This window comes from Manacus candei, unplaced genomic scaffold, assembly GCF_025592945.1.
Source record: "Manacus candei isolate 608988 ecotype Guabito, Panama unplaced genomic scaffold, ASM2559294v1 h1tg000139l, whole genome shotgun sequence".
NCBI classification, from domain to species: Eukaryota; Metazoa; Chordata; class Aves; order Passeriformes; family Pipridae; genus Manacus; species Manacus candei.
In genome coordinates this window covers 1456128-1479229 of record NW_026138187.1, presented here as the reverse complement: position 1 = coordinate 1479229, position 23102 = coordinate 1456128, and the positions used below count along the sequence as shown (strand labels likewise).

General features: G+C 53.6%; 3 protein-coding genes across 3 annotated transcripts; 2 read left to right on the top strand and 1 right to left on the bottom strand.

The window, feature by feature from the left end:
* Positions 1-1361: 1361 nt before the first annotated feature.
* LAMTOR5 (late endosomal/lysosomal adaptor, MAPK and MTOR activator 5) lies at positions 1362-3191 on the bottom strand. Its single transcript, XM_051771701.1, has 4 exons — positions 3084-3191; positions 2850-2911; positions 2132-2249; positions 1362-1686 (listed from the first exon to the last, which is right to left on the bottom strand). The coding sequence occupies exons 1-4, from the start codon at positions 3116-3118 to the stop codon at positions 1626-1628; spliced, it is 276 nt and encodes a 91-aa protein (XP_051627661.1). The 5' UTR covers positions 3119-3191; the 3' UTR covers positions 1362-1625.
* On the top strand, positions 2380-10947 carry PROK1 (prokineticin 1). The gene is made up of 4 exons (XM_051771700.1): positions 2380-2407; positions 6297-6485; positions 8557-8682; positions 9776-10947. The coding sequence occupies exons 2-4, from the start codon at positions 6414-6416 to the stop codon at positions 9893-9895; spliced, it is 318 nt and encodes a 105-aa protein (XP_051627660.1). The 5' UTR covers positions 2380-2407; positions 6297-6413; the 3' UTR covers positions 9896-10947.
* Positions 10948-15299: 4352 nt separating this feature from the next.
* Positions 15300-19092, top strand: LOC127462780 (embryonic pepsinogen-like). Its single transcript, XM_051771692.1, has 9 exons — positions 15300-15355; positions 15727-15889; positions 16147-16264; positions 16629-16747; positions 16836-17035; positions 17368-17481; positions 17952-18096; positions 18663-18761; positions 18955-19092. The coding sequence occupies exons 1-9, from the start codon at positions 15300-15302 to the stop codon at positions 19090-19092; spliced, it is 1152 nt and encodes a 383-aa protein (XP_051627652.1).
* Positions 19093-23102: the final 4010 nt, after the last annotated feature.

Below are 23102 nucleotides of genomic sequence, written 5' to 3'. Positions count from 1 at the left end.
AATCCTGTTGGGAAAGAGGAGGGGAAGCCTGCAAGGGCTGTAACTCCAGGGGAAGCTTTGAATGTGGCCGGATGAACGGAGCGGAGGTGGCAGTGCTGGACTGGATCCAGGCCTGTCCCTGTCCAGCCCTTGGCTTGGGAAACTGTCATTTAGGAGGGGATAGTCTGGAAAACTTTGGCGGGATGGAGCAGCTGGGATGGAGCAGCTGGGATGGAGCAGCTGTGCTGCTGCAGCCCCGGGACTCAGCGGGGTTGGCTCCCTGCCCCCAGTGTAAACGTGCCCCAGCTCCTGGATAAACGTGGCCCTGGTGCTTCCTGCCCTGCTCTGGGCTGACTGCCACCCCAGTCGGCATTCCTGAGCTCAGAGAAAACTGGGATCACTGTGGGACCCTGATACTGATCTCTGCTCCCTCCCTTGGCAAAGTTCCATCTTTCCAGAGGAGCCCAAGAAATAAGGGAGTCTCTGAGCTTTCCCTGTAGGAAGACTTTTAATACTTGTATTAGGCTTTATTTACATGGGATGGGGTTTGCAGGGAGGGTGGTTTAAAGGCCTGAAGGAGAGGGGGGGCAGCAGGGGCTGGGAGCAGCAGCATCTTCACTCAGAGCTCTTGGAATTCCAGGGGGAAATACTCCAGCTCCAGCTGCTCCACCTTGGTGGGATGCAGGTAGAGCAGAGAAGGACTCTTCGAGGCCACCACAGAGTTTGGGCATGCAGAGATCTCAGGGCTTTACTGAGAACTAACACTGAGCTGGACAGGACTGTGGACTCAGCTGTGCAGAGCCTCCTCCTGCCTGTTCCACGGGGGACTGGCACTGGCACTGCTGAACAGAGCAGCTCGTTGGAGTCCAGTCAGAGCAGCCTGAATGTCATTTTCTCTCTGACCCAGCCCAATTTTCACCTCATGCTCTGCTATGAAACTTCCCTTCCCCTCCTGCATGAGACCAGCTGCAGCCCAGCTCCTTTTCTCTCCCTGCCACACAGGAAGCATTGGAGTGTAGAAGCTTCCCAGGGCTTTTTTCAGGATTGTTTCCCTGCACTGTTTCAAATCTGGGGTCTGGGTTTGTGAGGATGTTGCCAACATCCATTTCCAGCTCACACAGGGCCAGCACATCCAGTTTTAATCCAAGGCACAGTGAGCAAGAAATTCTCCCACAGAACGTTTAACTCGAGGAGGTGAAATGTTTCCCAGGAGAAATTCCTTGGGAAGTGTTTGTACCTTTCCTGCTGGAGGAGCCTCCATTAATTCCACTTTCTTCTCTAGAGAAATGCTAATGAAGGGAGTGGGAGAAGTTACCTCACTTGGCTTTGGAAACAAAGCACCAGGCCCTGTTCCCACAGTGGACCAAAGAGAAGCAAAGGGGTGTTTTTACAGGTCATTTATTGATTTCTCCAACCAACACCACACATGCACCTGGTAGGATCTGACCTTCCACGAGCTGGGTGAGTGACCACGTGTCACCCTCAGCACCACAAGTGCTACAGTGGGAGTTGGAGACCTGGAGAGCTGCACAGGAGCTGTTCAGAAGAGAGGGAGAGCCTTCACCCCAGGACTGGGGTTCCAAACCAGAGCTGGAGTGCAGGGTTGTGCAGGGAGGAGGGGCTGGGAGTGCAGCTGGTTCCAAGGATCAGGATGCCAACTTATGCACTGCTACAGTGATGGTGTCGTGCTTCTGGATCATGATGTTCCTAAAACAAGGAGACAGTGCTGAGGGAGGGGAGGAGGAGCTGGTGGAGGTGGGAACTGGACCCGGGATCACTCAGCAGCTGCAGCAGCCCCAGCTCCAAGCCAGATCCTGCCTCTCTTCCCACTCTGTGAACTGGAGCCATCCCTGCTGCCACACTGACTCCCACAGCACCACCTGAGTTATCCACAGGGATCCCAAGTGTGGAAAAGGAACAGAGCTGCAGTAACCACCCCCCTCCCAAAAGCTTTCCCACTGCTTTTACAGTTCCTGCCTCTTAAAATCCTGTTAATCCAGTGAATCCCTGTGCCTGTGGCAGTGCCTCCTCCACAGCTTCAGAGCTGGGGCTTCCTCCAGGAGCTGCTCCCGAGATCTGACTCCGGGAGGCTCCCAGGGCTGGGGAAAAGGAAAACGGGGGGAGAAGTGGCCCCGGCAGGCTGGGAACTTACCCGGTGTCCGACTCCAGGCACACCACGGGGGTGTCCGTGGGGTCCGAGCTGAGCTTGGCCGCCTGCTGGGCCAGCACGGAAATGATCCCGGCGTGTTCGTCAGAGAGAGTCCCTCGGCCTGGAGGGGGGACACGATGGAAAAGCTCCGTGTGAAACCCATTTGCCTCCCCGGGGCCAAGGGGGGCTGATCCTCTCCCCAGACTTGCTCTCAAACCACCAAAATGTCCTGAATTTCGGTGGCAGGAAGGGCCGGCTCTGGTTTCCTCCACAGTGCAGGTGGGTGGTGGCCCCTGGGGACACCCAAAGGTGGGGCCAGGACAGCAGGGCAGGGCCTGGTGTCCCCAAAGCGGGGTTCATGCAGGACAAGGCCAGGTACCCCCAAACGGGGTGGGGGGGTTCCAGTAGGGCCAGTCCTGGTGCCCCCTCATCCCCCGTGGAGTCCTTACAGGGGATGGGCAGGGTTTGGGGACCCCCAGCCCGGGGACCCCCTCGGGGTAGGAACAACTGCCCCCCACCCCCGGGAGCTCTTAAAGGGACTGGGCGGGTCTTGGTGCCCCCCAGCCCGGGGTCCCCGTGGGACAGCACCCGGCGGCCCCAGCCCCAGGAGCCCTCAGATGGGACGGCAGGACCCGGGACCCCCACCCCCGGTGCCCCCAGCCCCGCAAGCCCTCGGAGGGCCCGTGCCGGCCCCGGCCTCCGGCGGCGCTCGCTCACTCACAGCCCAGGTTGAGCCCCTGCGAGTCGGTGCACAGGACGCCCACCACGGCCGGGCTCTTCATGCTGCGGGAACACAGCGCGCTCAGGGCCGGGACCTCCGCCCGCCGGGGCGTCAGGCCGGCCCAGCCCCGCTCCCCCATCCCCCCTCCGGCCCTGCCCGCGTCCCCCGTGTCCCCCCGTGTCCCCCCGTCCCCCCGTGTCCCCCCGTCCCCCTCGTGTCCCCCCGTGTCCCCACGTCTCCTCCAGGTGCTGCTCCAGGGTCCCCTCCATGGCCCCGCCGCCACTTCCGCCCCGCTCCGGGCGGCTGCGTCACCACGTGACCCCCTCGGACGGCGGCTCCGCGCGCCCAAAAGGGGCCGTTCCGCGTTCGGCGTCAGCGGCGCCGCCGGGGGAAATCCCGCCCGCGGCGTTCCCGGGATCCCCCCGGGAACCCCCCGGGATCATCCCTCACCATCCCTCACCATCCCTCACCATCCCTCACCATCCCTCACCATCCCTCACCATCCCTCACCATCCCTCACCATCTCTCACAATCCCTCACACCAGCACCGTGCCCTGATCTGGGGGGAGCTCGCAGCAAACCCGCACCCCCAAATCAGCCCTCCCTGGGTGCCTTTTCCCCGCAGAGCGTGTGATAGAGATGCAATTTTGGTTTTTTTTTTCCTTCCTTTCTCGACCTTTTCCCGCCCGAGCCTGGGTTAGTTGTGTCCCGCTCCCTTCCCGCAGCACCGCTCGGGGTTTGTGCAGCCAAATGAAATTCAAGCAGGGTTCTGATGGAGTCCCTGCAACTCTTCCCCGGCAAGAGCATCCTCTTGGAGCTGGAGCACGGCGGGGGATGCAGGTGGGGATGCAGGTTGGGATGCAGGCTGGGATGCAGGTGGGGATGCAGGTGGGGATGCAGGTGGGGATGCAGGCTGGGATGCAGGCTGGGATGCAGGCTGGGATGCAGGTTGGGATGCAGGTTGGGATGCAGGCTGGGATGCAGGTTGGGATGCAGGCTGGGATGCAGGTTGGGATGCAGGTTGGGATGCAGGTTGGGATGCAGGTTGGGATGCAGACTGGGATGCAGGTTGGGATGCAGGCTGGGATGCAGGCTGGGATGCAGGCTGGGATGCAGGTTGGGATGCAGGTTGGGATGCAGGCTGGGATGCAGGTTGGGATGCAGGCTGGGATGCAGGTTGGGATGCAGGCGGGGATGCAGGTTGGGATGCAGGCTGGGATGCAGGCTGGGATGCAGGTTGGGATGCAGGTTGGGATGCAGGCTGGGATGCAGGTTGGGATGCAGGTTGGGATGCAGGCTGGGATGCAGGCTGGGATGCAGGTTGGGATGCAGGTTGGGATGCAGGCTGGGATGCAGGCTGGGATGCAGGTTGGGATGCAGGTTGGGATGCAGGCGGGGATGCAGATTGGGATGCAGGTTGGGTGCAGGGACATGAGACACGAGGATACAGCTGGGGCCCAAAATTTGCAGCCATGCTGGACCCTCCTCACCTTCCCACTGGGCAGAGAGGTGATAAAAGTGATTCTCAGCCCAGATTTCCATAGAGAACCCCCTCAAAATCCAGCCCGTGCCAGACCAATAAACACAGTGGCAGGACAGCCAGGACCCCATTGCCCTCCCGAGGGGCAGAGAGGTGTTAAAAGTGATCCTCAGCCCGGTTTTCCACTGAGGACCCCCCCAAACTTCATCCCTGCTGCCAGCAGAGGGTGAGAGGTGATTTATGGCACAGCAGCCCCGGGCTGGGTGACGTTAATGAGGCCCCGGCTGCCGCCGCCCCCGGCTGCTCCTGCCGGTGGGTTTGGGCTTGGCAGGTCAGGAAATTAAAATGTTATTGATGGGGGGAGTGAAGTGCAGCAGGATCGTTTATTTTTCATGTGATTTTTCTTTCTCCTTGGTCCAGCTGGGAGCTCCCTCAGGCAGCACAAAGAGCCCCCATTCCAACTGTCCCGGGGCTTCCCACTGCATCCCACCCCGTGGGATGGCTGGGAATGGAGTTGCCTTTATTTGTTTGCTTTTCTTTTTTTCTTTTCATGCTTCTAGGAAGCAACCCTGGACAAAAATACAAATGGAGATGAGGGGCTGCAACCTCTCTGTCCCATCAGCCCCTTTGCAAGGAAACCTCCCCAGACCAGCAATTCCTGAGCCATTGTGGGCTGTGGGATTGCTGGGAGAGGTTTTTGGGAAAGTGGGGATTAATTAATTCAAGCCCAGGTGGAGGAGACTTCAGTGATGCAGCAGAGCAGCTGCCACATCAAAGGCTGGCCTGGGGGCAGGGCAGTGTTGGGGTTGGTTTTAACTAATTGAACTGATGATTTAGCACCAGATTGAACCTCTAGGGAAAAAATAAAGTTACCCAGAAAAGCCCCCTCAAATCCATATTTCAAATCCCAACCCACCTTGGGCCACGTTTCCCACATGGGGCGGCTCCTGGTCCCTGATTTGCCCCCATGGACCAGGTCTAGCCCCAAAATCAGCCCCGGGGTGTTTGTTCCTCAGTGGGAAAAACCAGAAGAGATGGAATTCATGGTGCTGGTGAGGAGCTGGGATCCCACCGGGGGGGCTCCTGCAATCCAGGGCTGAGAAAATCCGTCCTGCTCAGTCAGAATTACGAATCCAGTTTCTTTTTTTTGGGGAAAAAGGAATTTTATTCCCTGCTCTCATTGCAAAAAGGGTCTTGGGCATCATGTCTGCCCCAGCCAGCACTGGGAGCTTGGTCTGGGGAGTCTCAGACAAGTCCAGGATGCAGGATCCCAGGGTGGGTTGGCCATGGAAGGGTATTTAAATTTTTTAATTATTTTAATTCTTTTTATTGCTTATTTTATGGCTGAGGGTTCAGGAATTTCTTGCCCCCTGATGGACTGTGGTGCCTGGGGGTGTTTTATTTGAGTCCCCAAGCCCTGAGCACATTAGGATGTTGTCCTTTGCATCCTCACAGGAGGTAGAAATTAAAAAAGTAAGCAAATAATTCCACCTTTTCCTGCCTTTTTAGCCATCCTCTTATTCCCCTGCACTCCCAGGAGAGGCACCAAATGCAATTCGAGGTAGATGGGTTGTACTTTGAGCCATAAATCAACATATTTGCACATTATATTCAGATTGAAATGATGAAAAATACATTATTCCCTTTCTGCCTTCTTTTATTCTCCCAAATAAATGCAGCCAAGTCTCTATTTCTGGGGGATATTTATCACATTATTGCACCTTGGGCTCTTCCAAGATGGGGGGGGAGCAGCAGAACTTAATTCTTAGGTTTTCTTTTAGCTAAATAACCCCAAATTTTTAATTAAATTCTTCCATACACCTGTCAAGGCTACATATGGATTTAGGGGTGTACTTAGAAAATCCAGCTGTGCTGATAAATCCCCCTGGGGGGGGGATGAGGGTGGAGGGAGGAGACTTTTTTTCCCTTCTTGGTGATTTATTAACATTTCTTTGATGCCATTGGAGATTCAGGTCTTACCTGCTTCTTCTGGGATCATCAGGGGGGGAAAAAAAGCCCGGGATGGTGGAGCTGGAGGGGTTATAAAGGGTGTGAAGTGTGAGGCTGCTCAGAATTCCAGCACCATGGGCCTCATCCTGCAGCTCCTCTGCTTCCTCCTGCTCCTCCGTTCCTGCCCCTGTGCTGTCATCACTGGGGTAAGTCCTGCTCCCACCCCCCAGGGTTTATGTGGATTCATCTTCGTTATGTTGGGAAATAACACAGCAATCAGCCCTTTGTGCTGCTCGGTTTGTGTTGTTCTTCCCCCCCCCCCCCATTTTTTCCCAATTTATCTCTCATTTTCCCGACCTATGGGTGCTGTTCCCTCCACCAGCTTCTCCTCCCAGCCCCGTGTCAGCAGGGAAATGTGGGATTTTGGGAAGTTTTCCAGCAGGTAAAAATCAGTATATCTTTATGGACATCTCCCAGAGCATGTTACCGATTGGAACAAGGGTTCAAACACCCCAAATTGTCCTTTTTCCCCCTAAATTTAGAGGAATTATTAACAGAGGTGGGAGCTGTCAGGACGCCAAGGGCCGGTGATTGCTCACCCTGTCCATGGACTCAGAGTGTCCCTGAGCAAGCACTGGATTGAGGGTGGTGCTAAAAGTGAATTTTAGGGACAGAATCCAGGTTTTTGTGGTGCTCCCAGGGTCTGGATGCTGGTCTCAGCAAAGCCAGGCTTGGCTGAACCCCTCTTTTTCCTCTGGATTTTTCCTTGAAAAAACCAAGCATTTCCATCCCACTGATTTCTCCACTGACTCCTCAAAAAGAGGGATAATGATGCTTTCCTGGCTTTTCCCAGCCAATGGGAATTTGGGGGTTGACTTCAACTGGCTCTTGGCTCCTCTTTCCCTTCATAGCCAGACCTCTTTCTTTGCAGCCTGTGGTGATTTTGATCTCTCCAACCTGGAGCTTCAGAGCCAGGTCAGGGGGATCCACCTCCATCCAGGGCCAAACAGACCCAGCAGCTCCTGGAATTATTCCAGGACTTATCCCAGGGCTTGAAATTATTCCAGGGCCACATATTTTTAATACCACAAGGAAAGAGTTTGGATGTGCAGCTCCCTGGATACCTGCAGCCCCCACCAGCCCCCTGAGTCTGCAGGTGGGGGTTATTGAGATCTGATTTTTAACAGAATTTGGGATTTTTAAGGAGCTTTGGAAGCTCAGGGAGAATCAGGTTCCCACCAGGAAAGGGAATACTCTGTAAAATCCCCTTCCTGCCCAACCATGAGAGGGCTGCACCCCAAAACTTTGCTTTATGGTGGGTTTTTTTTTGTGGTTTTGCCCCAGCTGCAATTGTCACATCTCTTCAACCACAGCTTGTGCTGGGAACTCCTGGGACAGAAATCCCCTGGGAGGGGAGGGCCCCAGGGGGGTGTTGGGTGAATCCCATCAGTTCTCCTTGTGCTGCCAACCCACCATCAGGCAGAGGGGTCAGAGAAGGTTTGGGGAATGCAATGAGCCTCTCCAGTGAGGGCCACGACATCCTGAGGGGAAAAATGGGACCTGCTTGGGGCTCAGAATCTCCCCATCCACCTCTCCTGGCATCGTGGACTGCCAGGTGTGGGGGAGAGCTGAGGCAGTGTTTCCACCTGGGCCTCAGTTTCCCCATCCCTGTTTTCCAAAGTTTTGTGTATTCTTTGGAGGGGAGAGGTCGAGTTGTTGGAATTACTCTCCTCCCACTAACAATACAATTAAAGCTCTGGGAAATTGGGTTCCTGAGCAGTTTTCCAGGCTCGGCTGGGCAATATTCCCAGATCTGCACAGTGGGTTTATCCCTCGATGCTGCTGCTCTCCCTTGGCACCAATGCTGCTTTAAACTTTCCCTCTGTGCCTCCCCCCACTGTGCCCATGAGGGATTTCCCCTTCATCCCACAGACCTCAGCCCCCCAATCCCACCCATGCCCTGCCCCGAAACCTCCCCAGCTCAACCCAAACCGGCAGAACTGGGAACTGTCCCCTCCTTTTGGTTAAATCCCAACCCCAGCGTGGGCTGATTCCACCACTGACCCCCCCAAAAAGAGGGATAACGGTGCTTTCCCCTCCTCTTTTGGTTAAATCCCAACCCCAGCGCGGGCTGACTCTACCACTGACCCCCAAAAAGAGGGATAACGGTGCTTTCCCCTCCTCTTTTGGTTAAATCCCAACCCCAGCGTGGGCTGACTCCACCCCTGACCCCCCAAAAAGAGGGATAACGGTGCTTTCCCCTCCTCTCCTCCCCAGGCCTGCGAGCGGGACCCTCAGTGTGGCCGCGGGACCTGCTGTGCCCTGAGCCTGTGGCTGAGGGGGCTGCGGGTCTGCACCCCCCTGGGCCGGGAGGGGGACGAGTGTCACCCCTCCAGTCACAAGGTACAGCCTGGGAAGGGGGGACACAGACCAGGAAGGGGCTCCAGGCTCCTCACAGGGGGGAAGCTCCATTAAACCCTGGGGTGCAGAAGGGGTTGGTGTCGGGGGGGGGTTGGGAGGGTGGTTTTCCGGGGAGGAGGAGCTGGGAATGGAGCTGATTCCCGAGGAGCCGGGTGCCAGCACTGCTGCAGTGATGCTGTCGTGCTTCTGGATCGGGATATTCCAAGGAAAAGGTGCTGAGGGAGGTGAGGAGGCAGCTGTGGTGGGGGTGGGAACTGGACAAGGGAACCCAGTGCCAGACCTGTCCATCTCCAGCTCTTCCTCCCACTGCCCTGAACTCTGGGATGGACGTGGGGGACTGAGGGGGGAATTTGGGGTGAGGCTCTGGGTGGCACTGTGGGGTCCCAGAGCTGGAGCAGCTGTTTCAGCCTCTACATTATCTTGGGCAATCCACTGCATGTTCACAGCACCCGAAATCAGGGACTCATGGAGTGATTTGGGGTGGAATGGACCTTAAAGATCATCTTGTTCCACACCCTGCCGTGGGCAGGGACACCTTCCACTAGCCCAGGTTGCTCAGAGCTCCATCCAACCTGGGCTTGATCCCTCAGGAATGCTGTGGGTCTTGGCTGAGGGCTGGGGTTGAGCCACCAGCCCATTCCTTTGCAAGTAAAGCACAAACCACACTGCTCCAAACTGAGCCATAAATGCTCTGCTGAGCCAGAAGAAGCCAAGTTAAACCCTCAGAGCTTCCCCAGCTCCCTGATTTCTGTCGGATAAGAGCCCCCAGCACACTGGGATTAGCCCAAAGCCTGGTGCTGCTGCAGTCCCAGTGCCAGGAGGATTTAACAGCAGCGTTCCAGCCTCAGGGAGAGCATCCCCCTCCCTGTGCTGTATTGATTTAACGCTCTGGGAGCAAGATTTAATGACTCTGCACCTTCTGCTTGCAAAGGAAGGGCTTCAGAGGGATCACAAACTAATTTCAGGCACATTCCCATTAAACCTTTGAGAAAATCCACCGATTTTCTCAGGGCTATGGTGCCATTGATCATTCCTGGGGCCGTGACAGCTCGTTTCTCTCACTGTTTCTCTGCAGGTCCCTTTCTTTGGGAAGCGCCAGCACCACACCTGCCCCTGTCTGCCCAACCTCCTGTGCTCCAGGTTCCTTGACAGCCGCTTCCGCTGCTCCAGCCACTTCAAAAACATCCATTTTTAGGGGGATTCTCCCTAAAATCCCACCCATGAGCCCACAGCACCCGTGTCTTGCCCCTTCCCGTGGCTGTCAGGTGCCCACAGAGCACCAGGCAGCCTCAAAGTGCTTTTCTGAGATGGATGGTGTCGTTTTGAGCTGTTCTGGGGGGAAACTGAGGCCAAGCTGCTCCAACATGTGGCTCAGCAAAGCTCTGCCCCAGCAAAGCTCTGTCCCAGCAAAGCTCTGCCCCAGCCCAGAGCAGGATCTGGCTCCAGCATCCTCTGGATGTCCCTGGACTGAGGGACAGTGCATGGCAAATGTCTGTGGCCTCACAAATCCCTTTTCCCCAAGCTGTTGGCTCCATGTCCTGGATGCTTCCAGGGAGTTCCCACCTCCCTGCTTTGTTTTATCCAGCAGAAGTCAAGGATGAGGAAATTTGAGGAGTGAAAGCAGATGCCAAGCAGCCAAGAGCTTCCTCCCATGTTTTTTTAATCCTGGCACATGATAAATTTTGGGATGTGGAGCTGAGCAGCATCATCTCATGTTCCAGAGCACCTGCAGGGCTGGGGCAGACGTAGTTTAACCTATCTCATATTTTTCAGTTGTGTACAAGGAAAAACAAAAATCAAAGGGGCAGAAACTTCATTTTGTGGGGAGGTGGAGCATTTTGATCAACACCCAAAAACTGCAGCTTGTGCCCAAACTGCCCCAAATCCAAACCCTCTGCAGCATCCTCAGAGCTGCTTTGTCTCTGCAATTCCCACTGGATAAATCAGCTCTGTAATGATGGTTCCCATCGTGGCACTGCCCAGTTGTGGCTTATCAGGATGGTCTAATCTGACCCACAATTAGATCAAATCCATACCAAGTAGCTGTGGGGAATCAAGGAATGGCTTTTCCCAAAGTCCAGGCAGGAAGAGGCTGAAGCAGAGCTGGTTGGAGCTGTGCTGTGCCAGATGTGGGGCTGGGATGCAGGGAAAGGTTTTCCAGCCTCAGCATCTCCCTGAGGTTCAGGCACTGCACCAGGTTTTGGGGGTTCTCTTTCTGTCAGGTGAATCTGAGAGGAGAATGGGACATTAAAGGTCATTAAAGTGCTAAAAGTGATTTTGGACACGTGTTTTCAGTTCTGCTCTGAAATACATTGTGCAAAATGCGTGTGTTGCTTGAGTTTCTCTCCAGCTTCCAACAGCAACCCCCGGGCACAATAAAGACAAATATTAAAGAATAATAGACAGCATTTACAGCAAAAAAAATCTCAAAATTATTGGGAACCTTTCAGGCAGAAGCAGGGCTTAAACACAAATCTTAATTTTGGGTTTGGGTTCTCCTTGTGCAGAAATGACCTTGGAAAACCCTTGGAGTTGGGTGCTGGGGCTTCACCCTGGTGAGGCCTGGGTTTGGTGGGGCTTGCTGGGATTTGATGGGGTTTTGGGGGGGCTTACTGGGGGTTAGATGGGGTTTGGTGGGGATTAGTGGGCATTTTTGTGGGTTTTTGGTGGGATTATCATGGAATTTGTTGGGGTTTGCTGGGGCTTGATGGGTTTTAGTGGGGTTTTGAGGGGTTTGGATGGGTTTTGGTGCTATTCCAACACCTATTTCTATTTCTCCAGCCCCCAAAGGACCCCAGTGTGTGGCTGTGGCAGGCACTGCGTTGGGAGTTGGTGTTTGAGGCCAGGCAAAAGCTTCTCTGCACTTGTTCTTCCCCCCAAAAATCATAAATTTGGTGAAATCTAACCACTGCGACGATCAGGTTGATTCTATTTTAGGGTGGGGATTATTGTTTTACACATCAGAATTTTTGCTTTTTATTTACAAGAGAAAAGTCCTGCAGCATCTGCCCAGGTGGGTGAGTTTGTGCTACCATCACCTGGCACTGTGAACACCACAAAAAAAACCCCTCTAGAAATGGATCCCAGAGCAATACTGAGGGGAAAAGTCAAGAAAAAAACCCCATAATAATTCATAAAACTGTTAAAAATATACATAGTTTCATGGTTTGGGCCTGTTTCCTTAACCTGCTTTCTCTATTAGCTGCCTCTGGCCACCCACCAGCTTGGAAATGTGCAGAAGGGGCTCTGAGTTTGGGATTTTGTTTAATTTCTAGAGAACTCCCAGTGGAAAATATTGCCAAGTATTTTCTCCCAGCAGAAACAACAACAACAAGAAGAAATAAAACGACTTAACAGCTCCTTCCCATCCTCAGTTCCCATTCTGGGGGGACCTCCCAGACTCCAGGGCAGCACTGCCTGGTGGGAATTATCAAATTCCTGGTGGCTTTTAAACTACCGGAGGTGACAGTTTAGCGGGAAGTCACTGGATTCTGGCACAAATAGAGGAACATTCTCATTGAAAGACCAGGCTCTGCTTGATTTTAAATCGTAAATTGAAGGAGTCAGGAGTTGTCCATAATAAAGATCATGGATAAGGTCCCTTTCCTGCATCCCTGCAGGGTTTTCCCTGCAGTTAAGCAGAAAAAAAAACACTTTTAAACTGCTTTCGAATTGCATTTAGGGGAGCAAAACTTAGAAAATATCCTTTTTATTTTCCCCTAGAGGTGCAAAGTTCCACCCAGAGCAAAAGCAGCAAAGCTCCAGCTCCGTCCTCCTGGGGGGGCAAGGAGGAAAGTCAACTTTCCCTTGAAATCAGGAGCACCAGGGGCTGTTTGATTCCCAGGAGCTGCTTTTCCCCCCTGGAATGGTGCCAAGGGCCCCTTTCATCCCCCAGCACGTGTGTTTGATGTTCTGGCTCCAAGGTGAAACGTGCCTGGCTGGACATGCCAGAGTGGAATGGGACAGGGAGGGGACATGGCTGGGATCTGAGTGGGACAGGGTTTGGATCTGACTGGGACAGGGTTGGGATCTGACTGGGACAGGGCTGGGATCTGACTGGGACAGGGTTTGGATGTGACCAGGACAGGGTTTGGATCTGACTGGGACAGGGTTTGGATGTGACTGGGACAGGGTTGGGATCTGGTCAGGACATGGCTGAGGTATCAGAAACCTGCAACATCCTGGTGATGCTCCCAGGTCTGAATATTTTACACCTAAAATAATTGCATGGAGAGTTTCCAAATAGCAGGGAAATATTCTATTCCTATTCCTATTCCTATTCCTATTCCTATTCCTATTCCTATTCCTATTCCTATTCCTATTCCTATTCCTATTCCTATTCCTATTCTATTCTATTCTATTCTATAATTCTTCTATTTCTATTGTTATTAATCAATGCTGTTCTATTCTAATTAAATTCTAATTCTCTATTCTTCTCTAATGATATTTTAGTCTAGTCTATAATTCTCTTCTCATTCTCTTATTCTAATTGGTTCTAATTATCTTATGTTCTAATTTTCCTCTCTATTCTATACTATTCTATTTTATTCTAATTATTCTCTTCTCTAATGCTACTCCATTCTATAATTCTTCTATTATTCTACTCTACTCTGTTCTATTTTAATTATATTCAATTCTCTGTCCTACTCTAATTACTCTTGGAAGTCAGGGGGTAAATTTGATCCAAGAGCAACCTTTGGAAACTGCTTGGCTGTGCCAGAATTAATACTGGACTTTGGGAGCTTTATATACACATTTTTTTTGGGGGGGGGAGGCTTGGAGTGAGTCTCTGTTCTCAAGGCGGTTCCTAAAATTCATCCCAATGGTTTTCCTCGTTTAAATCCATCTTAAACTCCTGCCCGAGACCAAATTGGGATGAGCTTTGTTGCCTTTTTGGTGACCATAGCCCAGCCCCAGCCCCTTCCCACTCCTGCACAAACCACCTGGACGATTCCAGATGGTTCCCTTCCTGAAAAATCATTATAAATTCCCATTTCATTCAACAACAAGATCACAGGAACCCACTGACCCCCCTGACATCCCAGTGGGGAGGGGATGGAGGGGCTCTGCCCACAGCATCCTTCCTAAAAGTGGCAGTTCCCGCAGGAAATTCAACAGGAAACTAAAAATAAAGATCCAAAAGCCAAAAAGATCCATAGATCCATGCTGTCCACAGAGGAATCTCCTGCAGCTGCCACCAGATCTGGGGGTCTGGAGCAGGTGGAGTTGCTCAGGATGTGCTGCTGAAATAAAAGCAGCCCCAGGGGATGCCATCCAGCATCCACATCCCACATCCCACATCCCATCCAGCATCCACATCCCACATCCCACATCCCACATCCCATCCAGCATCCATATCCCACATCCCACATCCCAAACCCCGCCGAGAGGGCTCAGCGCCCGCGGGGTCACCTTGTCCTGTTTGCACCCAGCGGGACTAATTGGATTTTCCTGATAACAGTGGGCTCCGAGCAGGAAAAACGTGCATAACCCCCCCCAGCCCCTCCCCGGGGGCTCACACACGTCAGCACCCAGTGGGGCCCCTTCCCCAGCCCAGCCAGGGCAGGGGGGGTCATTAATGGGGGATCCCACTGATGTTTGCCAAGAAAGGTCAAAATCCTGCCTCTGGGGTCCAACATCAGGATGTGGAGCTGCTGGGAGTGAGTCCAGAGAGGCCTTGGAGATGCTCCAAGGACTGGAGAACCTTTGATTTGGAGACTGGGAGAGCTGGGGGGGTTCTCCTGGAGAAGGGAAGGCTCCAGAGAGACCTGAGAGCCCCTTGCAGGGCCTAAAGGGGCTCCAAGAGAACTGGAGAGGGATTTGGGACAAGAGATGGAGGGACAGGACACAGGGAATGGGTTCCCACTGCCAGAGGGCAGGGTTAGGTGGATATTGGGAAGGAATTCCTCCCTATGAGGGTGGGGAGGCCCTGGAATGGATTTCTCAGGGGATCCCCATCCCTGGAAGTGTCCAAGGCCAGGCTGGACGGGGCTTGGAGCAACCTGGGCTAGTGGAAGGTGTCCCAGGAGAACCCAGCAGGGGTTCCACCTGCTGCCAACGTGCATCCAGCACATGAGGCTGAGGCTCTGCAGGAGAAAAGGGCTTTGTAGGGTCTCCCCAATCCCACACAGAGCAAGGCAGCCCCTTTCACCCCTTCTCTTCTCTTCACCATCCCCTCTCTGAGGTTGCTTGGAGCGACCTGGGTTAGTGGAAGGTGTCCCTGCCCACGGCAGGGGTGGGACTGGATGGGATTTAAGGTCCCTTCCAACCCAAACCATTCCAGGATTCCATGGTTCTGTGCCCAAAACCAGGCAGTGCCTGGTTGGGATGCAGGATCTGGTGCCTGAAGAATGGAGGGTTTGGGGGGGGGGGAATCCAGGGGGGAGCATGAGCACGATGGAATCCCCCCCCCCCCCCCCGGTGACGTGTTTGCCCCTGTTTGCCGAGCCCTTCGTTCCCTGCCTGTCACCTGCCTTGGCTGGGTGCCCAAAGGAGGGGAGGGGGCATCTCCCGTTGGGCCCATTGGCTCCTGGCACTGCTGGTGGAATTCCTGCTGGCTTTATAAAGCCCCAGGAATTCTTCCTGGCTATCCTGGGATGATGCAGCTCCTCGTGCTCCTCTGCACTGCCTCTGCCCTCGCCCAGGGGCTCACCAGGTGAGTCACCACAGCGTCACCCCGGGGCCACCTGAGCCAGGTGAAGGGAGAAGATGAGTGATCCGAGCCTGTTCATGGCTTTGGGATGTAGAGGTGAGGTCTGAGGCTTGGGAAAGCTGCTCCAGGGGTGCAGAGAATGATGGGGTGCCTGGGGGAGGGCTGGTTTCTAGGGTTGTTTTGGGGTTTTGGAGAAATCCTCCTGACTCAGAGTTTTTTGGAAGTTTCCTGTGTTCCTGGAACAGCAGGAGCATTGAAGGTGTTAAATCCTTGCAGGAGCTGCAGGCAGCAAAATCCCATCAAACTCTTCTTTTTTCTTTGTTTTTTTTTTTTTTCTTCTTTTCATTCCTTCTTTCTTTTCCTGCTTGTTCCAGACTGCCCTTGGAAAGGGGGAAGAAGCTGAGAGAGATCCTCAGGGAGAAGGATTTGCTGTGCCAGTTCTTCCAGGACCATCACTATGACATTGGAACCAAATTCCCACATGCTTTTCCCAATGGAACCAAAATGGCCATGGAGCCCCTGCTGAACACCCTGGACGTGAGTGTGGGCTCTCATCCCCAGGGCTGGTCTGTGGGATGTCCATCCCTTATCTGCATGGGCCAAACCCAAATTCTTTCACCCCAAGTCTCACATTTTCCCCCTCTCCTTGCCCTGGACAGAGAGATGTCCCCCCAGAAGCCCTGCTGGAGTCAGGGTGTCCCCATGAAAAGGGAGACCGTGAAAGCTGAAAGCCTGCAGAAGCTCCGGGTTTGGTTTCATGCCTTAAAATCCACCCCTGTCCCTCTGTCCCACAGGTGGAGTATTATGGGACCATCTCCATTGGCACCCCACCACAGGACTTCTCCGTGGTCTTCGACACCGGCTCCTCCAACCTCTGGGTTCCTTCTGTCTCCTGCACCAGCCTGGCTTGTCGTAAGTGAGAGCTTCCCATTTGAGCAGGGCCAGGTCCAGCTGCACATCCTGGGCTTGTAACTGAGCCTAAAAGTTGGGTGACACTGCCAGGGAACTGGGATCACCCCCTGGATCCATCCCATCCGTGCAGGGTGATGAGTGTTTGGGGTGTAGGACCTGCTCAGTGCTCGGCTCCACGGGGGGATAGGATTAGTGCTCACCTGTGATGGGGATTCCTGTGGATCCCTGGTTCTGGAGGAGGGGGAAGGACACGCAGCAAATTCTCACAGCTAAATTGTTCCCAAAGGCAGGATGATGAGCTTCCCTCCCCCCTTAGGCTTGGCCTTGCTCAGAGGCTTCGTTTTGTGGTTTCCCCCTTATCTAGAAACCCACCAGGTGTTTGACCCATCCAAGTCCTCAACCTACAGGAGCACGGGGCAGAGCCTGTCCATCCACTACGGCACTGGGGAGATGGAGGGAACTGTGGGCTCCGACACCGTCACCGTGAGTGTGTCCCCTGGGCCTTCTCCACCTGCTGACACCAGCATCCCAGGGCCTGATCCAGACCTCATGGCACCCTCCCCATCCTTAGGTTGCATCTCTGGTGGACACCAACCAGCTCTTTGGCCTGAGCACCGCGGAGCCCGGCGAGTTCTTCGTCCATGTCAAATTCGACGGGATCCTGGGCTTGGGATTCCCAAACCTGGCAGTTGATGGGATCACGCCGGTCTTTGACAACATGGTGAATGAGAGCTTGGTGCAGGAGAACCTCTTCTCAGTCTACCTGTCCCGGTAAGTCCCGTGGACCCCAGGGATGGGGGAGGTGGTGGACGCATCTCATGCGCGTTGTTGCATTTTGTGGTGGCTCCAGCTCTGTTGTCACTGTTGCCATCAGGTGTTGTCTCTGTATCATGACATGCTGGGGGCCACCACACTCACCGGGGACCAGTTTCCAGGCACGCAATTCCCTGTTTTGAGGTCCAAAATCCTGCCCCTGTGCCGGTGCCGAGGGCGGTGGACGTGGCTGTGCCATCACAATCAGTGTCTCACTCCATGGGACACACACTCCTGCACTGAAGCCACACGGCAAAACTTCCCCTGTTTTTCTTTCCTGTGTCACCCAGTGAGGCAACAGGGAGTGTGGTCATCTTCGGGGGCGTCGATGAGTCCTATTTCACCGGCTCCATCAGCTGGATCTCCGTCTCTTACCAGGGCTACTGGCAGATCTCCATGGACAGGTAAATCAGCTCTGCTGGTCTGTGCTCACTTTGACATTGCTTCTGAAGAGACTTGGACCCACCACCATCAGAGCCTTTCCACTGCCATCTAACACCCCGTGGCTGGGGGATGAAGAAGTTAAGGGGCCAAAATCTGTAGTACTTTGGTAGTTGCCACCCAAAATGAGGATGCTTTGGGCCTGGGGCACAGCCCAGTTCCTACCCTGTGGTTTTGTCTCTGGTGATGAATAGAGCAAAGTTATGGTCCCAAACCTCCTTTTTTGGGCTCAGCTGGGTCTCACCTTGCTGAGCTGAGTTCAGTGCTCATGTGTGCAATGCTGGCTGTGTTCCCACTGGCACTGCAAACTCCAGGAGGGAAAAGGCTCAAGGGAAGAGCTTTGGGTTCACCCAGCTTTAATAAAAGAAGTTAAAAACCATCACTAGGCTCCATCTAGTTGTTTAATGCCCCCGTGGTTTGTCTCCCCTCCCAGCATCATCGTGAACAGCCAGGAGGTTGCCTGCAGTGGAGGCTGCCAGGCCATCATCGACACCGGCACGTCCCTTGTGGCTGGGCCACCCCTGGGCATCAGCAACATCCAGAGGGCACTTGGGGCCAGGCAGGACAGCAATGGAGAGGTGAGAGTCCTCCCTGCTCACCCTGGAGCCCACCTGGCACTGTGGAGCCAGTGCCAAATCTGACTCCGTGCACAGGGACAGTGCTCGTGGCAGACATCAGGTACCTCCAGTAGAGCTCCCTCTGAGACACCCCCAGTCTCCAGCTTATTCCAGGAAATCACAGAATCAGAATATGCTGAGTGGGAAGGGACCCACAAGGATCATCCAGTCCAACCCCTGGCCCTGCACAGACACCCCAAAGTCCCACTCTGTCCCTGAGAACATTGTCCAAACCCTCCTGGAGCTCTGGCAGCCTTGGGGCTGTGCCCACTGCCCTGGGGAGCCTGGGCAGTGCCCAACCACCCTCTGGGGGAAGAACCTTTTCCTGAGATCCAACCTAAACCCCCTGACACAACTCCAGCCATTCCTTCAGGTCCTGTCACTGGTCACAAGAGTGAAGCAATCTGTGCTGCCCCTCCACTGTCCCTCCTGAGGATATTGAGGACCCCAGCAAGGTCTCTCCTCACTCCTTGCCCTCTGAACACGTTGTTTCCCTCCTAAGAGCCCCTTCCCTCTGCTCCCTGCAGCACAGTGTGAACTGCAGCTCCATTCCTGCCATGCCTGACGTCATCTTTGTCATCGACGGCCTCCAGTACCCTGTGTCTGCCTGGGCTTACACTGAGCAGGTGAAGTGGAACCAGCTGGTCCTGCTTGCGAGGACCTCTCAAGGTCCTTCTCCTCTCCTCAGTGGCTCTGGTTCCCTTGGCTTCTCCCATTCCCATGGGAGACAGCAGACGAGTGGCCATGAGCCTCCAGAGCTGCGCAAGGAAAGGCACCAGCTCACATCTCCTCCGTTTGCCTTTTCTTGCTCCACTGCAGCACGACCCAGGATCCTGCACCAGCAGCTTCCAGACCACCTCTGGAGACCTTTGGATCCTGGGAGATGTCTTCCTCAGGGTGTACTACAGCATCTTTGACCGGGCCAACAACCGCGTGGGACTGGCCAGGGCCGTTTAGACCCACCCTGGTGCTGTGGTTTCACCTCCTGCCAGCCCACAGCCGTGGCTTTGGGCACAAATAAAGTGCTGATGGTTCAGAGTCGGTGGCTGCACGTTTATTTCTCATGGAATGGTGAGAACCAGGAAGGAGCTCTTCAACACCTGCTGCTTTGTGGTGATTTAGGAGCATTTGGTCATCACAGGCCCACAGACTTTAAGAGCTGCAGGGACCGAGGGGGGGAAGCCAAGATTGACTCTTTTATTGGGGCTATATCAAGAGAGTGATTCTGGAAAACCCAGATTTCCACCTAGGGAGGGTGAACTCACCATCCCAGACACAGCCCGTGTCAGAGCAGATCCCTGCAGACCCACAACCATGTCCCACCAGTAGCTTCCATGTCCCATGACCCAGTAACTCCCCATCTCTGGGCTCAGGGCTGGGGTCAGGCAGCCCCAAAACATCTCAGGGCAGTGAATCCCTTAGGAAAACGTGGCTTGGCTGGAGTTTTCCCTTGGACAACCCAAGAGAGCAGGGCAGGAAAAGGCTCTCACCCAGTGCCTCCCATGGAGAGGCTTTTACAGAAGCACAGAACCTACAGAGCTCCCATTTTCCTAAAGGAAACGACCTCCAGACATATTGAACCCTATTAAAAGTGGAGGTTGCCTCTTTCCCTGGGAGCAGCTGCACTGGAATTTCTCAGCAGGAAACTGGGAGAGAAATCCAAGTCTCTGCTGCTTCTTCATTCCTGCTGTGCTGAGGAAAAAGGAACTATTTGCATTATTTATTGATCAGTGAGGCTCCATCACCGGGCCTCATTCCTTACCTGATGGGAACAGGGATGTAGAGGGAGAAATCCAGGAAATCAGAGTTGGAAATTAGTTTTTCTCTTCTCTCACTGTGCAAAAGTTGAGCTGACCATAAAGCAGGACGTGATGTGGGGTGGTGGTGGTGGTGTGATTTATCCCACCCCAACTCCCTGGGATCACACATTCCCAGGGTTCCCAGCCTCAGCTGCTGGGAATCCCTCGTGCCCAAGCAGAAGAGGGATGGCAGCCCGGATTTTGGGCAGAGGGACCTTTCTCTCAGCTCCATCACAGGAATTTTCTCACTGTTACGAGCAACAAGAAATGAGGCTGGTGCAGTGGGACCCACATCTCCAAGGATCAGTGGTCCATGGACCTTCCCTGCCGGGATGGACAAGACCTGCAGGAGCACCCAGGGGCTGTAGCTGTGCTCTGAGTGAGTGGGATGGGAGTGGGACGTTGGTCCTTGCCCCTAAATGCTGTGCCAGGAGGCAGATCCTAAACCCTCCTGGCATGACCATCCTGCACCAGTGCCAAGAGGCCCTGGAAAACATCCCCCTGGAATGGGCTTCCTCCATGGGAGCATCCCTCCGGCCAGGAACACCCTTCTCACGTCCATGTTCACACGTGCAATAAAGGAATGAACCAGCTAAAAGCTTCCAAGCATGAATTAGAGGGAGGGAAACACAGGTCTGGACTGTCTCCAGCAGGGAATGTCTGTCCTGGAGTGCCATCTCCTGGCGAGATCTGAGCTCCTGGGCACCAGATCCCATCCCCGGCAGTGTCCAAGGCCAGGTTGGATGGGGCTCAGGGCAACCTGGGCTAGTGGAAGGTGTCCCTGCCCGTGGCAGGGGGTGACTCTGGGTGGTCTTTAAGGCCCCTACCAACCCAAACCGTTCTGGGGTTCTCGGGAAATTCCGCTCCAAGGAGGAGGGAGATGTTTCTGGATGACGAATATTTCACGCCTGGCCTCAGGTTCTGATTTGTCCCAGGGATAAAAAGCAGCCAGGAAACACCTTTCTGATAAAGCAGAAGACAGATTTCTTGCCTTCTTTTTAGCTTTTCCTTTGGCAAAATTTCCAGAGGGAATTCAGCCTGTGTGAGGGAGGACATGAAGGATTGGTTCCTTAGGGCTTGAGTCCAGAGCAGGACTGTTACTGAGAGCTTTTTATGGATTTCACTGAGCTCTGAGCTTTGGGCTTGTATTTGGGAAGGCACCAAGCTGCAAACTGTGCAGGCAAATGGGGTTTCTGGCAGGTTTTTATCAAGCACCAGCTGAGTGTTGACACTTTGAATTCACAGCCTGGTTTTCCTCCCCTTTAGGATAAATAGGAAGTAAGTTAATGAGTCTGGAGGGGTTTAATGGCTCTGACCCCATCCTTGTGATATAAATCAGGGATTCCCTTTGGACCTGGCTTCCCACAGTGGATGGTGGGAGCCAAACTGCTGGGGAAACCTCTGAAGAGCTCATGGGTCTGGAGAGTTATAATTATCTGTTTTCCAGAGAAGCTGTGGCTGTTCCATCCCTGGAAGTGTCCAAGGCCAGGTTGGACAGGGCTTGGAGCAACCTGGGCTAGTGGAAGGTGTCCCTGCCCACAGCAGGGGGTGGAATGAGATGAGCTTTAAGGCCCTTGCAACCCAAACCCTTCTGGGATTCTATAATGTCCTGTACTTCAACCCTCCCACACACAATCCCCAGCTGGGGACCAGTTGGAATTCCCAGCTGGGAGCAGCACAAAGCCAAGAACAAAAAGCTGAGTCCAAATAAACAATGTTTCCTGCATGCCAGACTTCGAAGCATTTATTCCTTTATTTGAAGATAAAGTTTACAAGTGAATAAGAATCAGGTTGTTCATCCTTTCATCTGTCCCTCCCTCCATCCATCCATCACTCCATCCATTCCTCCATCCACCCATCCATCCATCCCAGCACCATTATGGTCCATGTTTGCTGAGGGAGCAGAAGGAGAGAGGAGCTTATGGCCAAATATTTCCCAGCCCAAACCTTTTCATCAGTTTCCTGTGGTGGTTTCCCAAGGAGTAAACAGCAAAAGTGCTTCAGATTTGAGGGGTTGGGAGAAAAATTGGGGAGGGGACCATGAAAAATGTAAAAGAATGTAAAAAGTTTAAGTTTTCCAGGGGAAAAGGAAAGAGAAGCTGTTATGAAATGAAAATAAGGATGTGGAAGAGTTGCTGGAGAGAATCGAGTGATGAATGGGGAGGAGCTGGGGATGTTCCCAGCTGTGCCTTCTCCAGCTGTTCCCAGCTGTGCCTCCTCCAATCGTCCCCACAGATGAGCAGAACTTGAACAGAGTGGGAAGGAAATTAAATAGCTCTCACAGCTTCTCCTGCCTGAGATGATAGTAGGGGGTTTGCAAGGGATGGAGTAAAGAAAAGGATGGTGGAGGGATGGGGAGAAAAACAGGGAGAGTAGATGAAAAGATTTGTCCCAGATGAAAGAGGGTTTGTACTTGTTGTGTCTCAGATCCATCCCCTGGGATGCAAAACACCTTATTGCAGAAAGACAGTGCACAAAAAAAATGTAAAAAAATGCCCCAAACCAAACCAACCACCCCCACCAATCAGAGCCGTGGGATTTCTGCCACGGGGAAAAGCCCAACAAGCCCAAACTCGCATTTCCCATCACGCCAGGAATAGTCAGACCTAATCCCTGTTTCACCACTGCTTCCTGAATGAAGTTGCAAACCAGGGATGGTGGAACCTTCGGGAGATAAGACATCAAAGGTAGCAGGTGTGGGATAACAGCAGGTGGGAGACACTGCACGAGAAACCGTGATTTGATGGAGGCAGAGACATCCAAAGGAACATCTGAGTGAGACACTGAAGTGGCAACAAAATGTCTTTGTCAGAAGAAAACCTGCTGGCACTGGAGAGGAAGGCAAAATGAGCTGCTGCTGGCTTCTCCCATCAAAGTGCCACTGGAAATTTGCATGTTTTAGCAAATCAGAAGTGCCTTTTTACAACAGGGAAACGTCAGGCTTCGTTTTTCCTCTGTGGATTTTCTCTGTGCCACATTTGCAGCAACAGAAGTGGCAATAAAAACCACAAGGTCACTGTGGTTTGTCCCCAAACGTGTTTGCATATCAGATAACCCCCAAACTGAGCATTTGTTGCAGGAGAAATCCCATTTTGTTGCAGGAGAAATCCCATTCCCTCTCTCAGAGCTCAGTTTTCCATCACAAACCCCGGTGCCCTGGATGCTCCT

Bases quoted from the DNA above. Each gene is read 5' to 3' on its own strand.
- LAMTOR5 (XM_051771701.1), bottom strand. From the start codon at position 3,118: ATGGAGGGGACCCTGGAGCAGCACCTGGAGGAGAC. The intron at 2,250-2,849 runs GTGAGTGAGCGA...TCCCCCCTCCAG, and splicing joins GCAGGGGCTCAACCTGGGCT to GCCGAGGGACTCTCTCTGAC. The intron at 1,687-2,131 runs GTAAGTTCCCAG...TCCTTGTTTTAG, and splicing joins TGCCTGGAGTCGGACACCGG to GAACATCATGATCCAGAAGC.
- PROK1 (XM_051771700.1), top strand. From the start codon at position 6,414: ATGGGCCTCATCCTGCAGCTCCTCTGCTTCCTCCTGCTCCTCCGTTCC. The intron at 6,486-8,556 runs GTAAGTCCTGCT...TCTCCTCCCCAG, and splicing joins CCTGTGCTGTCATCACTGGG to GCCTGCGAGCGGGACCCTCA. The intron at 8,683-9,775 runs GTACAGCCTGGG...GTTTCTCTGCAG, and splicing joins GTCACCCCTCCAGTCACAAG to GTCCCTTTCTTTGGGAAGCG.
- LOC127462780 (XM_051771692.1), top strand. From the start codon at position 15,300: ATGCAGCTCCTCGTGCTCCTCTGCACTGCCTCTGCCCTCGCCCAGGGG. The intron at 17,036-17,367 runs GTAAGTCCCGTG...TGTGTCACCCAG, and splicing joins TTCTCAGTCTACCTGTCCCG to TGAGGCAACAGGGAGTGTGG. The intron at 18,097-18,662 runs GTGAGAGTCCTC...TGCTCCCTGCAG, and splicing joins GGCAGGACAGCAATGGAGAG to CACAGTGTGAACTGCAGCTC.